This window comes from Euprymna scolopes, chromosome 7, assembly GCF_053919585.1.
Source record: "Euprymna scolopes isolate OS-2025 chromosome 7, ASM5391958v1, whole genome shotgun sequence".
In the NCBI taxonomy this organism is placed as follows: domain Eukaryota; kingdom Metazoa; phylum Mollusca; class Cephalopoda; order Sepiida; family Sepiolidae; genus Euprymna; species Euprymna scolopes.
In genome coordinates, this window is record NC_136488.1 from 15951108 (window position 1) to 15968419 (window position 17312).

At 32.0% G+C, this 17312-nt stretch overlaps 1 protein-coding gene across 4 annotated transcripts in view; it reads right to left on the reverse strand.

Moving 5' to 3' along the window:
* The window catches only part of LOC145279615 (rho GTPase-activating protein 100F-like), a 395691-nt gene that overhangs the window by 189350 nt on the left and 189029 nt on the right, over window positions 1–17312 (reverse strand). For all 4 annotated transcript variants that reach the window (XR_013868416.1, XR_013868417.1, XM_080130816.1 and 1 more), the window contains exon 2: window positions 1687–2814. Coding sequence is in view for 2 of the 4 variants with exons in the window: in XM_080130816.1 (XP_079986942.1) it covers window positions 1687–2814 (1128 nt within the window). In the remaining 2 variants the exon portion in view is untranslated. The remainder of the gene's footprint in view (window positions 1–1686; window positions 2815–17312) is intronic.

The window sequence follows — 17312 nt, forward strand, 5'->3', positions numbered from 1 at the left end:
GAGACGATGGTCAACCCAATCTACTTGTTCTGGCATTATGGCATTGAAGCACTTCCAAGTGTCCAGTTTAGGGGATGGGATGTGTCAAGAGTGGGGAAAACCGCGTTCATTGTCCTAGTCAGAAAACAAGATCGACCACTGAAGGTCTGTCGACTCCCTGTGATTCGACCTCTATGCCTAGCTAATAGGCAAAGGAGGAGGATAGAAGCTAGGCGATAGACAGTGCCTATCTACTCCTTAAGCAGTTAAGGTTTGCAGACCGGTAATTTGTTTGAGTTACCAGCTCTAGGAAGGTTGTCATCCAAGACTAGAGAGGCCTTCCTCCCCTTAGGTTTTGCTTCAGAGTTTTCCTTCTCCTAGACGGATGAGCTGGGAAGATCTATGTGTCCATTAGCATCGAGAAGGTTTTCCCTGCACCTGGGTCCTAATCCAGGTATTTCTGCGCCCCCCCCCCCCCCGCGTTGGTGGTTAATGTTAACGGGTTAGTTTAAAAGGGTTATATATCAACTGAAAAATTATACTCCTCATAGTGATTACAGGGCATTGCTATTTCATTGTTTGTTACTGGAGGAGTGTTTACCTGATATACATAATGGTAAACTTCAAACTAATATAAATAACCGTATTTATATGTAGAAAATTTAATCTCAACCATAATTTATTATAAGAGAAAGAAAATTAAAACTGTAAGTTGAACTTTACAATCAAAATTTATTGTTCGACTGAATACTCCAAAAAAACAATTAACAAAGTCCTATAAATGTAAATTGTTTTTTTCTGGAGTATTCAGTCGAACAATAAATTTTTATTGTAAAGTTCAACTTACAGTTTTAATTTTGTTTATATATATATATATATATATATGCTTGTTTTGCTGTGCAACAGGATGGTAGATATTTAAATTAAAAAACAAAAATTAAAAATATATAAATTGCATAGTGGCATCTGAAACATACATGTGTGTAGTGGGAAATGACAGACTTTTAGCCTGAATCGATCTTACCTTTTAATAACTATAGATCGAAACGTCATATCAGTGTTATAGCATTTGTAAATGTCTATAAAAATAAATGTACCGGAAGGTAACGTCTTAGCAAATGGAATGAAAGTTGTATCAAAATGACCAAAATGTATAAAGAGGAGGATTTAAATTTTTTTTTTTTTTTTTTATTACATTTTCACCCCAAACAAGGCAAATTGCCACTTTGGTGTAGGGGGCTACTATCAGGGGCAACAACTACTGGGGTACTATGTAGGGATTAGGGTAGCAAGATGTCGGTTCACGTTACACTTGAACTTCTGCACGTCAGTACTGTTGGGGAAGCAGGGACCTGGAATGGAATTCCAGTGTCTAGCGGTTCTGGGGAAGAAACTATTGGAGTAAAAAGATCTTCTACATCTAGGGATCTCTACAGTGTGGGGGTGGGATTTAGCAGCCTGTCGGGTTTGTTGAGGGTGCTCACGTCATGGGGGCACAAGTGATTGCAGTTCCTCAGAGCATTCACCACTAAAATACTTGTAGAAAAGGCAGAGGGATGCAACATTTCGTCGATGGGACAGGGGCTGAAGCTTAGATGCCAGTTTAGTATTAAACTTTTGAGTTAATGCTTCAAGTATTTCAATGTTTGAAGCAATAAAGAGCCGGAAAAAAACAGAAAAGAAAATATATCTAAAAGCATGACTTACCTGTAATTGTGTGTATGTCGGTGACAAATTCCACAGATAAATTCACGTCTAAAGAATTTTTCTCAAACAGCTCCCTTAGCTGTGTTTTCCGTCTGGCTGAACCGCAAAGTCTATAAATACCAACGACTTCAAGTCCACGGTTTTCAATCTCCTCAATACATTTTTTTACGATCAACGGAACGTTAGATCCAGAATTTTCACGTTTAATAACAACTTCCAAGTCGGTTCCAAATAAGGCAGACTTCTTTGTCGATGGTAGTCGCTGTAAGGATACAGCCGGCTTCTTATAAAGTAATTCTACGTAGAGAACCCCCTTCGGCTCCACCTTGAGTGCTATGTGTTTTGTTTCTCCGCTAATAATATAATTCGGTAAAACTATAGATCCGTGAAAACAGAGTCGATGTTTAAAATTTGGATCCCAGTTATAGATCAAGAAGGATACTTCTTTGGCGTCTTCCAATTCGACATCGAATGCTTCGTCCCAATCAAAATTAACAGCTCCAGTTCGTATCATTGTCCGTGCTTTGTTAATCGAATCAACAGCAACAACACAATATAAATCCCTTAATGTTGTCCTGGAAGATTTCAATCCTTGGCCAGAGAGCACATGTATGCCGAGCATACCATCGAGGCCTGTAACCTTTTGCACTTCAACCTTCTTTTTCATATCACTTCTGTATGATTCGTAATCACCATAGTGTATTTGTAACGGCTTTTTATACAATTGTAAATCCCTGAAGCGTGACGCTGGGCGGGTCACAGATCTGCCATTGGCATCGAACCGCTTAGCCCGGTCAACAGGGCTACCCAGTGTCGAAGAGGCGCCAGCTGTGCAAACAGCTTTGCCACCTTTGCCTACCGATGGCAGTGTGCTTCCGCCCTTCTGTCCAGCCGTTGCAGCCGCAAGGGCAAGTGGGTCATCCATTTGATATGTCCTGTATGCAAGCAGGGAGTCCGTACTGTGCTTACGTACCATCTGAGAGCGCTGCGGGGTCTGGGTAGCAGCGGCCTTACGGGTGGGTCCAGGGGACCCCTTCACTGCAGCCCAAGTCCAGTCGTAATAGTCGTCAGACGGGCAAGAGTCAGGTGTGGTCACTGATGACCTTGACCCTGACATAGGACCTTGACCTGTAAAGACAGAAAAACAAGCAAAGATTAATTTTTTTTTTTTAAGTATGATGAAAAAGGAACATTTTTAGTGATTTTTATGTATGAAATATTATGAATGTTAAGTTTTCTGGGAGGTCACTGCTCAAGTGGTTAACGACACAGCCTAACGATCTGAGTGTTCTAAGTTCAAGTCCATTTTGTTCCAAAAAATCATTTTCATTTAGGATGTTGGCAACCTTCACATTGGCCCTTCTCTAAGTACCTAATGTCTTTCTAGAAAGAAATCTGATTCGAAAAATATTGGGGAACCTAATGCAAACAATAAAATCTTCAAATTCATACAATATAATGCTGATCCTGTTTTCTGCATATATTTTAAGATCGATGCTGTATTTGTAGTAGAAATATATTAATTGATAAAGCAATGGACCATTTATTTGAGTGTTTAGTTCAGTTGATGGGGAGAGAGTTGTACTTACTTAGCTTCCATTGTTGGACACCAATTTAAATTTTTCAACTAACAACAGGGATTGTTTAAGATAAATTAGATGAACAAAATTCAACGATTATAATAAAAATGCGGTTTTGGCACAACAGTTAAATCTATTAATCTTGGATTCAAGTATTTGTATACAACAGACTGCACTGGTCTATATGGTCTGAATCGAAGGTGAAAAGTGAGGCACAAAAAAAGAATCCTACAATTTACTGAGACTGATCATTCTAGAGCATATGTATAATGAAGTATTATAGAAAACTAATCTAAAATGTGTACAGTTCAATTTGGGAGGGAAAAGTCAATCATATTTTAATGGTTTTTTTTTTTTTCAATCCATACTTTTGTTTGTTTCTTAAAATTTGAAGACTACAAACAATAAATAATTTAATAACCATTTTTTTCTCCTAAATTATAATATACTAACAGTCCGCCCGGCATTATCCGGTCGTAAAATATGCAAAGATTTATATTTTAATTCATACAGGAACTGAGACATGTGCATGCGAGTATTATCTTTTTCCTCATATAAACAGTTCATTTCTTGTAAGTAAAACAAAAACATACCCGAGCTGAGATTGAAACCAAAACCTAAAGATAGTGAGTCAAGTACGATAACCATTAAGCCAGCTTGACAAGTTCTTTAAAAAGTGTTTTCAAATGTACTTATTCTTAACATAAGAAATCTGTCACGTTAACGATTCATGCATGTGTATTCGTAAAACAGTTGACAAACAGATAAAAATTCGATGAGCCTTGCATACCAATTTTTAAAAATTTTGATTCTTTAGCAACCCTTTTGTCCGGATGAAAACCGATTAAAAAGTTCTCCACATGTCTGAATACTCTATATACCAAATTTCAAGTCTATAAATAAAAAATTTGTTGAGTATATAGGTTGAGAAGTGTCCTCACGCATACACACTCACTTTTGTAGATATATAGGAAAACTAAAGAAATATATTTTTATAACCAATTTTATGCTTGTATTTGGAGCCATTTCTTATAAATGGCGAGATTTAACCACATTTAAACAATCTTAAGTAAAACCTGTGTATGCAACCTTTACTATTTCTTTTATAAGTTTTATAGATGGCTGATAAAGCTTTGAACATTTGTAATTCTTATTTGCGATCAATGTATTTTATTTAAGTTGGACAAACAAAGTATTATTGTTTTCTGCCATGCTATTAATTACATTTCTTTTCGCCTTCATCCAAGATTTTATTAGCAAGTAATGATTTCTTATTATAAATTACATACAAATTATTTTGATAAGGGAATTATTTTAACGATATGGTCGTCTTCAAGTCCAATGTAAACAAGTTTTTGCCGAACCGTCTCCTTAAATAATCAAATTATACCAAACTAACAATTACTACACTATTGTCCTGATAACTACCATACACTTATTAACTTTTATCCTCGAGTGATCTTGGAGCCTTGATAAGTGGTGACTTCCTTGTAAAAAAAAAAAAAAAAAAAAACATTTTCGATTGATAGTTGAAACAAAAACAGAAAGTTGTTTGTGCATTAATTTTTCCTAATTTTTTTTTTATATTTTATTGAAATTTTAAAAGAACTTTGAAAAAAAAAAACATTTACAAAAATTATTCCACTCAATGAAATGCAAAAAAAAACAAAAAACATATTTATTGGACTTTCTTTATACATTCTCTTTTTAAACATGATTTTTATGTTTTATTTAATTGAACTCTATGAAACGAACTTTGAAAAAAAAAAAAAAAAAATGGCAAAAAAATATTCCACTCAATAACATGTTGAAAAAAATTATATTTATTGAACTTTTTCCATTCTTTATACATTCCCTTTTCCAAAATAATATGTCGAATGATTTCCATATCTGAACTTGTTTCAATTCAGTTCAATAAATTGGACAAAAAATAAAATGAGCATCCTTTGGTTGCTACGAAAAGAAATAAAGGAGTGATAGAAAAACACACTTATGCAATTTCAACTTGATTTACATAAAACATTCAGAGCAAAATTTTGTCTAGCTACAACCACTATGAATAATTTTCCTTTCTTCCATTGTATGGGATGAAATGGAAACGGCATTAACCCTATGCAGGTTTAACCAGCTTCCTCTGAAGGAGGAAGTTCCATGGGAATATGAAATTCACAAGCAGTCTTCAGTCGCATGTATAGGTGAGATAAAGACGTTAGGTTCTTGCAAAAATTGCAGGGAGTGTCAACGTCCTCTTACAACTGGAATTCCCAAATTGGTCACCCATTTTAGCACTGACCAGGCTCAGCATTTCTTCAGTTCAATGATCTAACTGTATGCATAAAATTAAATAGAATTTCCATGAACAAAGTTTCTTTCCAGTCACTTTCCACCTGTGAGACATAATACCATGGTGCTGCTTCCCAGAAAACTATAATAAGATCGTTTTCAAGTGCAACGTTACACAATTCTTGTCAAGCAGTCCCTTTAAATGAATTCTGCCCAGTCTGAAGCCATTGTTCACATCGTTTACCTGACAAACTGATTAACCCTTATCCTTGAGTAGACTTTGGGTCTTGATAAATGGCAAAAAAAAAAAAAAAAATTAAATAATGATTATTTCGTTTTTTGCTTGGTTTTTGTTTAAAAAAGTTTAGTGCATACTTAACATCTCGTATCAAAGAAAATTCTTATGAATGAATTCCAGGATAATTGTTCTGTAGTTATAGTGTTAACACTTAACTTAGAAAGAAAGCAAAAAGGTTGCAGAGGCCCCTGCTTTGAGACCAGAGCCCCTAAGCTTCAGCTTAGTGAGCCTGGGGTGTGGGGAGTAATGCAGCACTGCTAAAAAGGCAGGATAAAAAATCATTGAAAATTAATTATAAGACCCAAATGATTTATTCATATGGAAATGCAACATTTTAACACATCAAAAAGGAATCTCTCATCCCTAACCTTCCAGAATATATATGTAATATATGTATATGAATATATATGTAATATATGTATATGAATATATATATGTAATATATGTATATGAATATATATATATGTAATATATGTATATGAATATATATATGTAATATATGTATATGAATATATATATGTAATATATGTATATGAATATATATATGTAATATATGTATATGAATATATATGTAATATATGTATATGAATATATATGTAATATATGTATATGAATATGTATGTAATATATATATATGAATATATATGTAATATAAGTATATATGTAATATAAATATATATGTAATATATATATGACTATATATGTAATATATATATATATATGTATGTAATATATATATATGTAATATATATATATATATGTAATATATATATATGTAATATATATATATATTACATATATATATATATGTAATATATATATTACATATATATATTACATATATATATATATTACATATATATATATTACATATATATATATATTACATATATATATTACATGTATATATATTACATGTATATATATTACATGTATATATATTACATGTATATATATTACATGTATATATATTACATATATATATATATTACATATATATATATTACATGTAATATATATATGTAATATATATATGTAATATATATATGTAATATATATATATATATACATATGTAATATATATATATGTAATATATATATGTAATATATATATATATATATATTACATATATATATTACATATATATATATTACATATATATATATTACATATATATATATTACATATATATATATATTACATATATATATATATATTACATATATATATATTACATATATATATATTACATATATATATATTACATATATATATATTACATATATATATTACATATATATATATTACATATATATATATTACATATATATATTACATATATATATATTACATATATATATATTACATATATATATATTACATATATATATATTACATATATATATATTACATATATATATATAACATATATATATATATTACATATATATATATATTACATATATATATATATTACATATATATATATATTACATATATATATATATTACATATATATATATATTACATATATATATGTAATATATATTACATATATATATGTAATATATATATGTAATATATATTACATATATATATGAATATATATTACCTATATATATGAATATATATTACATATATATATGAATATATATTACATATATATATGAATATATATTACATATATATATTACATATATATATGAATATATATTACATATATATATGAATATATATTACATATATATATGAATATATATTACATATATATATGAATATATATTACATATATATATGAATATATATTACATATATATATATGAATATATATTACATATATATATATGAATATATATTACATATATATGAATATATATTACATATATATATGCATATATATATGTAATATATATATGAATATATATGTAATTTATATATATATCTATATATATATATATATATATATATTCTATCTATATAAAAGCCAAGTACGTCCAAGGATGGACTACTGCTGCCATATCTGGGCAGGAGCTGCTAAAAACAGCCTATCCTGCCTTTACAGAGTACAAAATAGACTTTGTGGCTTAATGGGGGATGCCCTTTTTTCTACCCTGCAACCTCTCTCCCACAGAAGAGACGTGGCGAGCCTATCCTTGTTTTATCGTTATTTCCATGGCAGGTGCTCTTCTGAACTCCAATCTCTGGTCCCCCCTCGCCAATCTTTCACGAAAAACACCCGTCTAGCTGAATACACTGTGAAAAATCTCCCCCACTTTTTATCTGTGCCTAAATCAAAACGTGGGTTCCATGAATAAAGCTTCTTTCTTAGAACTGCACGCCTGTAGAACTCTGTTCTGTCTGCCTGCTTCCCACCGGACTACAACTTGGATGTCTTCAAGTCCAACGTTAACAAATTCCTAATGAACCGCCCTCTTAAACAAACACTTCATTAAATCTCCACACTAACGTACTGTACTTGCAATAACCCTTATCCATGAGGCGCTTCCGGGCCTTGATAAGTGGTAATCACCGTGTAAAAAAAAAATATATATATATATATGAATATATATATGTAATATATATATATAATATATATATATGAATATATATATGTATGAATATATATATGTAATATATATGAATATATGTAATATATATATATGAATATATATGTAATATGTATGTATATGAATATATATGTAATATGTGTGTGTGTGTGTGTATATATATATATATATATATATATATATATGAATATATATGTAATATGTATATATGAATATATATGTAATGTGTGTGTGTGTGTGTGTGTGTGTGTGCGCTGTAATGTGCATTCAAGCATACAGCTTGATGCCAATAACCATATGCAACATCAAACTATGTAGTCTTGAATTATGCATGTAATAATTCTAAGGGCCAAATACAACTGAATAAATAAATATATATATATATATATATATATATATATATATATATATATATAATCAAGAGGAGTTATTGACACTCAACTCTGAAAGTTATGTTTTATTTTTTGTATTTTCATTCTCAAAAATACATATGACTATACTAATCAAGAACAAATGTAAAATATTACAAAGTTAATTTTATACCTAGCATTGTAAATGCTTTTATAAAAATAAAAGGTTAATAAAAATGCACCAATAAAGGATGGAAATTCAATCTAGAGTCATGTGCATTAAACTAATGAAATTTGCCAATTGACATGGAATATGATATGTTAAGTTTGTGTATGTTGCAAGTGTTTTTGCAAACTACATTTTAGAATCACACTCGCACACATTCACACACACACGTATAATGGAAAGTTTAGTTCTATGAATAGAACACTAATTAAAAACACTTATTTTAAATAAAAGATAAATACTACAGATGCCTATAGTACAAATAAATCCTGCAAATAAAGTTAAGCTCAATCGATAATCCTTAGAGTTAAACAAAGCAAATGCATCATTGGTGTACATACTTCCGATCAGTCCAACAAGCAGCAAAATCCCACCCCTTCACTGTTGAGGTTCCTAGATGCTGGAAAGCCTTCTACTCTGATAGGTTATTTCGACTGTTAAACTTTGGAATTCCCTCCCTGCTTCCCTGCCTGTATTGACATGCATAAGTTTTAATGTTATATGAACAGACATTTTGCAACTCAATTCCTCACAATCACCTATTAAATGTGATACCAAATAGCAGCCGTCTTAGTGCAAGTGGCAATATGCCGTGTTTGGGGGTAAGAAAATAATAAAGTAGAATGCAAATTTATGACAGTCATTATTTGCAATACTTGTGCTCTGAAAAATTCACCACCGACAACATTTTTCCTAGTGTACATAATTCTGAACTTTCAATTTTAGTATTACCCACAAAAAGTTAGAACATTGACAATTATGTGAATCGCTTTATCAGTTGTTAATAGTTGTTCAATAATTATAGACGCTAACTCAAAGGAAATTCAGAAATCTTCTTTTTCTACTATGGCAGACCAGATAATTGAACGGATGTTCAAAAACGTTCCAAGATATACGAATGATTTTGTAGTTAGTTTGTTTGAAAATAAATTTAATTGAAAATTATTGGAATTCCTTCGATATTGTCATCGTTATTTATTTTACTACACAAACCGCTTCCATAAACCGCATTGTCATAGCCCTCAAACATAGCCCTTTCATTCAAAGACATTTTTAAAGAATCAATTCAAATTTTTTTTTTTTTAAATATGGGCTAAGATAAATTTAAACATAGATTCCATGAACAAAGCTTATTTCTTAGAACTGCACGCCTGTAGAACTTGCTTCCATTTCCCTGCTTTCTAGCTGACTACAATATGGTTGTCTTCAAGTCCAATGTAAACAAGTTCTTGATGAACCGTCCCCCTTAAGTAATCCAATTTACCAAATTTCCTCTACTAATGATGATTATATTGTTCCATTGACTACCATATACTTATTAATCCTTATCCTCGAGTGGCGTCTGGGTCTTGATAAGTGGTGACTCCTTTGTTAAAATAATAAAAAAAGGATAAGCTTCTAAATGTTCTATAATAGCATTTACTTTTTTTTATATATTATTGAACAGAGATGAAAACAATAAGAGGGAACTCTCATTAGTAGAAGGGGTGATCCTGAATGGGGTTCATATTCACGAAACCATACATGCAATTTTTATTTTCATTTCAAAGATAATTTTTGTAAAAATAATTCTCAGACTATTCCTGAACTAAAGAAGGCCAACACAGTCAGAATTAGAAACAAGAGAAAAGTGTGTCGGCGTTATTGCTAATTTTTCACGTCATAAACGAATATGTTTCAATTATTGAATGGCAATCAGATATTGATGAAACAAAGGATTATGGATTTTAATGATGATTCCATGGCTAGCATAGTTTGGGGGAGGGGGGTCACCCTATATATTTAAAAAAAAATACATGCTAAACTATTCTTTAATTTTGGGATTGAGTTATGCTTGAAAAAGATTCCATTTTAACTGTTTTAATTAATTGTAATTTGCAATGAACTCCTTTGTTACTATCTCTGTCTATCACTTATCACTCTTCCCCTCTCTTACTTTGCTGTTAATTTATAGGTTGTCTATCGCTCGTTTTCTAATTAAGATATACTGTGGTCAGCACATTATTAATTGAATCAAGTTTTTAAAATTAGAAAAGATTTGTGTATTTATTTATTGAGATCAAACTAACAAAACAGAAAGAGATATGGGGAAAAATGTCCATGGTTCAATATATCAATCAATTTAAATAGGATAAATGCTCAGATCAGGGCCTGTTCGACTCTAGATTAGTTTATTTTGACAGAAGACTATGCTTTTACTTTTATTTTTAGACGGGTGTTTATCGTGAAAGATTGGCGAGGGGGGGGGGACAGAGATTGGAGCTCAGACGAGCACTTGCCATAAAAGTAACGATAAAACAAATACAGGCTCGCTACGTCTCTTCTGTGGGAAAGAGGTTGCAGGGTAGAGAAAAGGACATCCCCCACTAAGCCACGAAGTCTATTTTGTACTCTGTCAAGGCAGGATAGGCTGTTTTTAGCAGCTCTTGTCCACATATGGCAGCAGTATTCCATCCTTGGGCGTACTTGGCTTTTATATAGATAGAGAATTGCATCAGTAGTGAGATATCTTCTGGAGCGGTGGAAGGATCCCACCATTTTTCCACTGTGTTAAGAGTTTTAATGTGGCATAACACATTATGTGTACGTTTCAGTATGTTATTTCAAGACGAGGATGAATATTAAAGGTGTGAAATTTAATTAAACATAGAAAATATATGTTCAATCGCTGCAATGTTGCTTCTCTGTTTTATAAATATTTTAATAGAATGTTTTCTGATGAACTTGTTGCACGTGTGCCCCATCAACGTACATATCCCCAACAAACCTGCTTAGCAACAAAATCTCACCCCTTCACTGTTGAGATTCCTAAATGCCAGAAAACTTTCTAATCTAATACTTTCTTCCGTCAAACAGCTAGACTTTGGAATTCCCTTCCTGCTACCTGCTTCCCTGACTGTACTGATAAGCAGAAATTTAAATGTAAGGTAAATGTAACTCTTGTTAATCATTTCTAGGCATGGTCCCAAATAGTAGCCATTTACGTCCACATGACGATATGCCTTGTTAGAGGTGAGCGTGAATGAAGAAGAAAAAATTAATATAGAAAACGAGCAGGGGGTAAAATTTGATTAAAAACAGGATTGACTTTAAATCGTCAGTTGAACTAATTACCTCCCATGGTCCTCGTTATGACCAGAAGGATAATTAACCATATTTCTGCAACAATTTTTCCAGAGATATCCGTAGTTAATCACAAAGATTAGAGTGTCTTTCAAATATTGTGCTTATTGTCTATTGTGTATTAGCAAACAAAGTCAAGTGAATCTTTGAAAGTATTTTAGTATCAGATAATAATCTCTACTATTATATAAAGAAACTGTTTGTGTGTTAAAGTTCGTTCCCTATGGACTCAGAAACGGCTGGACCAATTTTTAAAAAGTTTCACACAAAAGTAATTGATGGGTCTGGGGGTGTTCTTACATAGGTTTTGTGTCAGAATGTGTGTAGTATGTATCAAAAATCGATAATAAAAGAAATCCGATTGAAGAAGAAAGTTCGATTTTGATCAAAGTTAACACTTTTATACAAACGTAACATCACAAGTGCATTTGAAAACTTTAATCACCGCACAAGCAGGAAAGCCAAGCCTATAAAGCCAACTATAGATTCTTTTATAAGACAGGGGCGCGTTTAAAACAAATTTTTCTTTTTAGAGCACATTTAAATCATAAATACTTGACTTTTGTACAGTTAACTTTAATTCAAGTGGTTATGTAAAAATAATTTTATAAAATCAGCATTTAGTTCTTTGATAAGACAGAGGCGCGTTCGAAATGAATTTTTCTGTTTAGAACACAATTGAACCATGATACTTGGCTGTTGCATTTTAAACTATTATTTACTGATAATTTCATAAAATCAACAGTAGATTCTCTACCACGCAATCTAGACTATAATGTATTGTGGACGAAGTCACTGGGGGGGGGGGGCATGTGAAGCTTCCTCCTGGTACACTGCGAAGGGGTCCTAACTAGAGCAGGCAATAAGTTAATTTGATTTTAAAAAATGTGCGATTTCACCAATTTCGATGACAATAAAAGTATTGGAGGGTGGAACATTTGTTGATCCTCATTCAATCCCGAACAACGTCGAGTTTCCCTGCTAGTAATTGGTAAGCGATGACCCCCTCAAGTAAACAAACAAACAAAGAATGCACTCATATGGGGTTGTCCTAGAATTTTACTTTTTAGGATCCATATAAATGTCTATGCTTTGAAATTCATTAAAATCAATTGTAATAAAGATGGAGTCTCTTTTGTCTCGGATCTTTTCATGAGTGAAAAATTATGATCATCTCTCTTTTTAGGTCTTATGTTTGTGATTGTTTCTAACATAAAATAACATAAAAGTAGTTAACAGACAGGCAAACAAGTGCATCTCTCATGCTTTCATTTTGTATTTTTAAAAACGTTCAACTATTTACAAATTTTAATTTAGAACCAGAAAAATAATTAACCATATTTTAGCAACATCTGTATTTTTCAGAACTATAGTCAGTCATAAAGATTGGCATGTCTTTCAAATATTACACAAACTGTCTGATCTATATTGAAAACACTGATGTCTTAGTTTTCTACCGTGAAAATTTAAAAAAAGATACAATCAGTTTTATCTATTATATAGTCAAAAAAACTCTTGGTAATTAGTCCCTATAACCAATTTACATTTTTATAGAAAGTATAAATCAATGCTATAACTATCCTATAAAATCAAGTAAATCTTTGAAAGTATTTCTACTATCACCTTCAAACGAGAAAATAATGCCTGGGAGAGTGATCTCTTAGGACCAAATCAAACAATATTTCATTCTGATGATGAAGGATCTACTACAAGACAAGATAATACTTAGGTTAACATGATTTCCTTGACTGATATGGAAAAAAAAAAAGGTGGATTTGCAAAGTTTCTTTATCTTCTGCTATTAATTTTTTTCTATAGTTTTAAATTCGAAATAGATTGTAAATTACATTTATAAAGTATAATTAAACATTTTTTTTATAAAATACATTAATTTAAAATCTATAATATAATTACGATTAAAATCCAAGTTTACCGACTAATCATTTTTGTATTTACAAAATTTTTTTTATTTTTTTATTTTTTTTCCCCTATTACATATATATACATATATATATATATATATATATATATATGTATATATATATATATATATATATATAAAATAATCAACATCTAAGTGTTGTTCTTTTCATTGATCCAATTTATTAGGAGCCCCTTCCTTCTGCGTATGCAATTTTTCAAAGCTTCACTCCTCACATTGAAACATTTTATTTTGGGGTCATGAATTGCCTGGAAGATGTAGTATTTTTCTGCGTTACAGAGTGAGCATTGACTTAATTCCGGGACGTATGCTGGTTTGTGCTCTATTTTTCTCCATTTTATGGAAAAGGGTGTATTTTTTTCTTTAAGCTCCCACACGCGGGCAGCTAATGCTGTATTCATCCTTGTTTTTGCTCTAAAGGAGCTCATATGCGCATAATATCTTTGTTAAAATTGGCCTTTTGTCATACCTATATATATTTCCGGTATTTTTGTGGATTGGTCACATGTTTGAGAACAAAATTCTACTCGAATGCCCATTGTTTATTTTTGTGTTATGTGTGGTTTAGCTTGTTTTAGTACTTGTTAACAGAATCTTCGGTATTTGATACGAATACAACTCGCTAAACCTATACACTTTACAACACACAAACATGCGTGCACACAACAAACATACACACACACACACACAATAAACACACACGTGCACACACGCACACACAACAAACACACACATACACACAACAAACACACACACACAACAAACACACACATAATAAACACGTGCACGCACACACAACAAACACACACACATACGCTTTACAGCACACACACTTTCTCCAAATCATAAACCTAACTCCACCAAGCAGAGATGAATTCTTTCCTTGAAATCCGGAAGGATGAAGAGACCACAAGAAAACTATACTAAAACATAGTTAACTGATCAATTGGGGAGAGTACAATTAACATTCTTCATTTCTTTAATAATTCCACGTTTGAGAAGTAAAGTCTTTCATGGAACATTCGGATATCTATGTTCTCATATAAAGATCAAGTGTTAGTCTCAGGAATGGCTCCTTGATTTTTGAGAACTGACGTTGCTTTGTGACGTTTGCTTATTTTTACTGACATGCGTTTGAACAGAAAGCAGGACCTGGATTCTTATTTTCTCTCACCAATGTGATGCCTTCAGATGGGGAGCAACAGATGTATATATTTTTAAATATAATTATCCAGGAACATGTGTTCGTCATTATACCACTCATGGCTGAACCTAGTGAGATTTGAAACCAGGCTTCAGATATTGAGGTACTAACTTTGTTATCATACCACTTATCAGTGTGGCCAAACCTATCAAGATTCGAAACCAGGATTTCAGTCTGAAACTTTGTTTTAAATCTCACTAGATTCAACCATCCTGATTAGTGGTATAATGACAAAACACGTGTCCATGGATAATTACATCTGTAAACCTTATTTGTGTGAATGTGTTTGCTTTATCTTCAGAGCAGATCTACTCAATAATTACATTTTACGGCCAAAGTTGCTACTATGATGGTTTTTCTCTTCACTGATCTTCTGATCAGAATAATATCCATGTAGAATGGATAGCACTTGTGTTAATGCCGAACTCGTTTTCAGCAGTTAACAAGCTTGTTGTGCAGCTGATGTTATTTGTGCGTTTAATAACGCCAAGCGTCATTGTGTACTTCTGCATTACAACTTTTTTACTAGAATGGATGCTTTAGAGAAGCCATTCAAGAGATGTAGGTAGACGAGAGAGTTACAGGTGTATTTTAATGCCAATCGATACTCTACTGCACTGGTCTTTCATCTAGCATTGTTTATTTGAATAAATAAATTCTAGGAACATTAAGTACCATGTCCTGATGCCAGTCTAAACTTACAGAACACCTGTGTCTTGCTGTGACTTGATTTAAACCAGGGATATGTCGAAAATGACCATCATTGCAATTTTTTCTTTTTAAATGTCAACTGTACACACTTCGCTAAAAATACCGATTTGTATGTGTGCTTTGATTTTTTTCTTTTGTAGAAATTGACTACTATTACTACCTATACATTTCCAGTAAAACCAGCTCTCACATGATGCAGATTATGATGATGATGATGATCATCATCATCGTCGTCATAATCACTGTCTTTACCAGCACTGACAATATCTTGGGTATCCTGACATTACCGGAGCAACAGCAGCAGCTGCTGCAGATGAGGAGAAGGGTTGAAAGTGAAAGGAACGTTTTAAAGGGGTAAGACAGCAGAAAGCCACAGTTTGATGTCCAGTGATATAATATAATCGATAAAAACCAGCAACAGATGAACTGAGGGTCATGGGAGAAGTCGGGTGGGATCAGGGTTGCAATTGAAGGCCCTTGTGACTAGAAGGAGAATGTAAAGGAAAGTAAAAAAAAAAAGCAAAAAGAAAAAAAAAGCCTTTACTTTGATCCAGATTCGACCATTTACTCTAGCATCAAAGAGTTGTAGCTTTACTCTTTCTTGTTTTTCTAGAAATACTATCATCATCATCATGTTTGGTTCTTACATCCGTTTTACATGCTGGCATGTGTTAGATGGTTTTTAAAAATTGACTTCCAAACCAACCTCTCTCTGGCCAGGTCTTTATTTATCCCTCTTTCTCTCAAATTAACCCTTATCACTTTTTGCACGTTTTCCTTAGCCTTGCCCTGTCCACTGACCCTACTATCCCAACTGCTCTACATCTACAAACCCAAGAACTCTCATCCCTTTTTTTCAATGTGACCAAACCAATAAAATCTGTTTTGCACACATCATTGTATCATATTAGGGTTTACATGATGACATGTATTGGACAGGTTTTAGAAATTGACTTTCAAATCAACTTATCTCTGGCCGTGATTTTTGATACGATCCAGAGAAAGGGATATATATCGTTTGAAGTAGCTGAGCGGTCTTGCTTCAGTTGAGTAATAAATCTGGCATGTCACAGAATGAACACATCTCATAGTGAAAATGAGAGTGCAAGATTTGTGTACCTTTTAACGTCTCCTCCAAATGTCTATCAGCTGATACTAATGGCTTAACCAGCTAATCACAATATTGCCAGAGAAAAACCCCGATGTACTTATATTCATTATTTTGTTTATTCCTCTGTCTTTCAAATCCCTTTTCTCTTCCTCACATGTTTTCCTTGGCTTAGCTCTGCCAACTGACCTTGCTACCTCAACTGTTTTACTAAACGAAAATCAAAATGATTT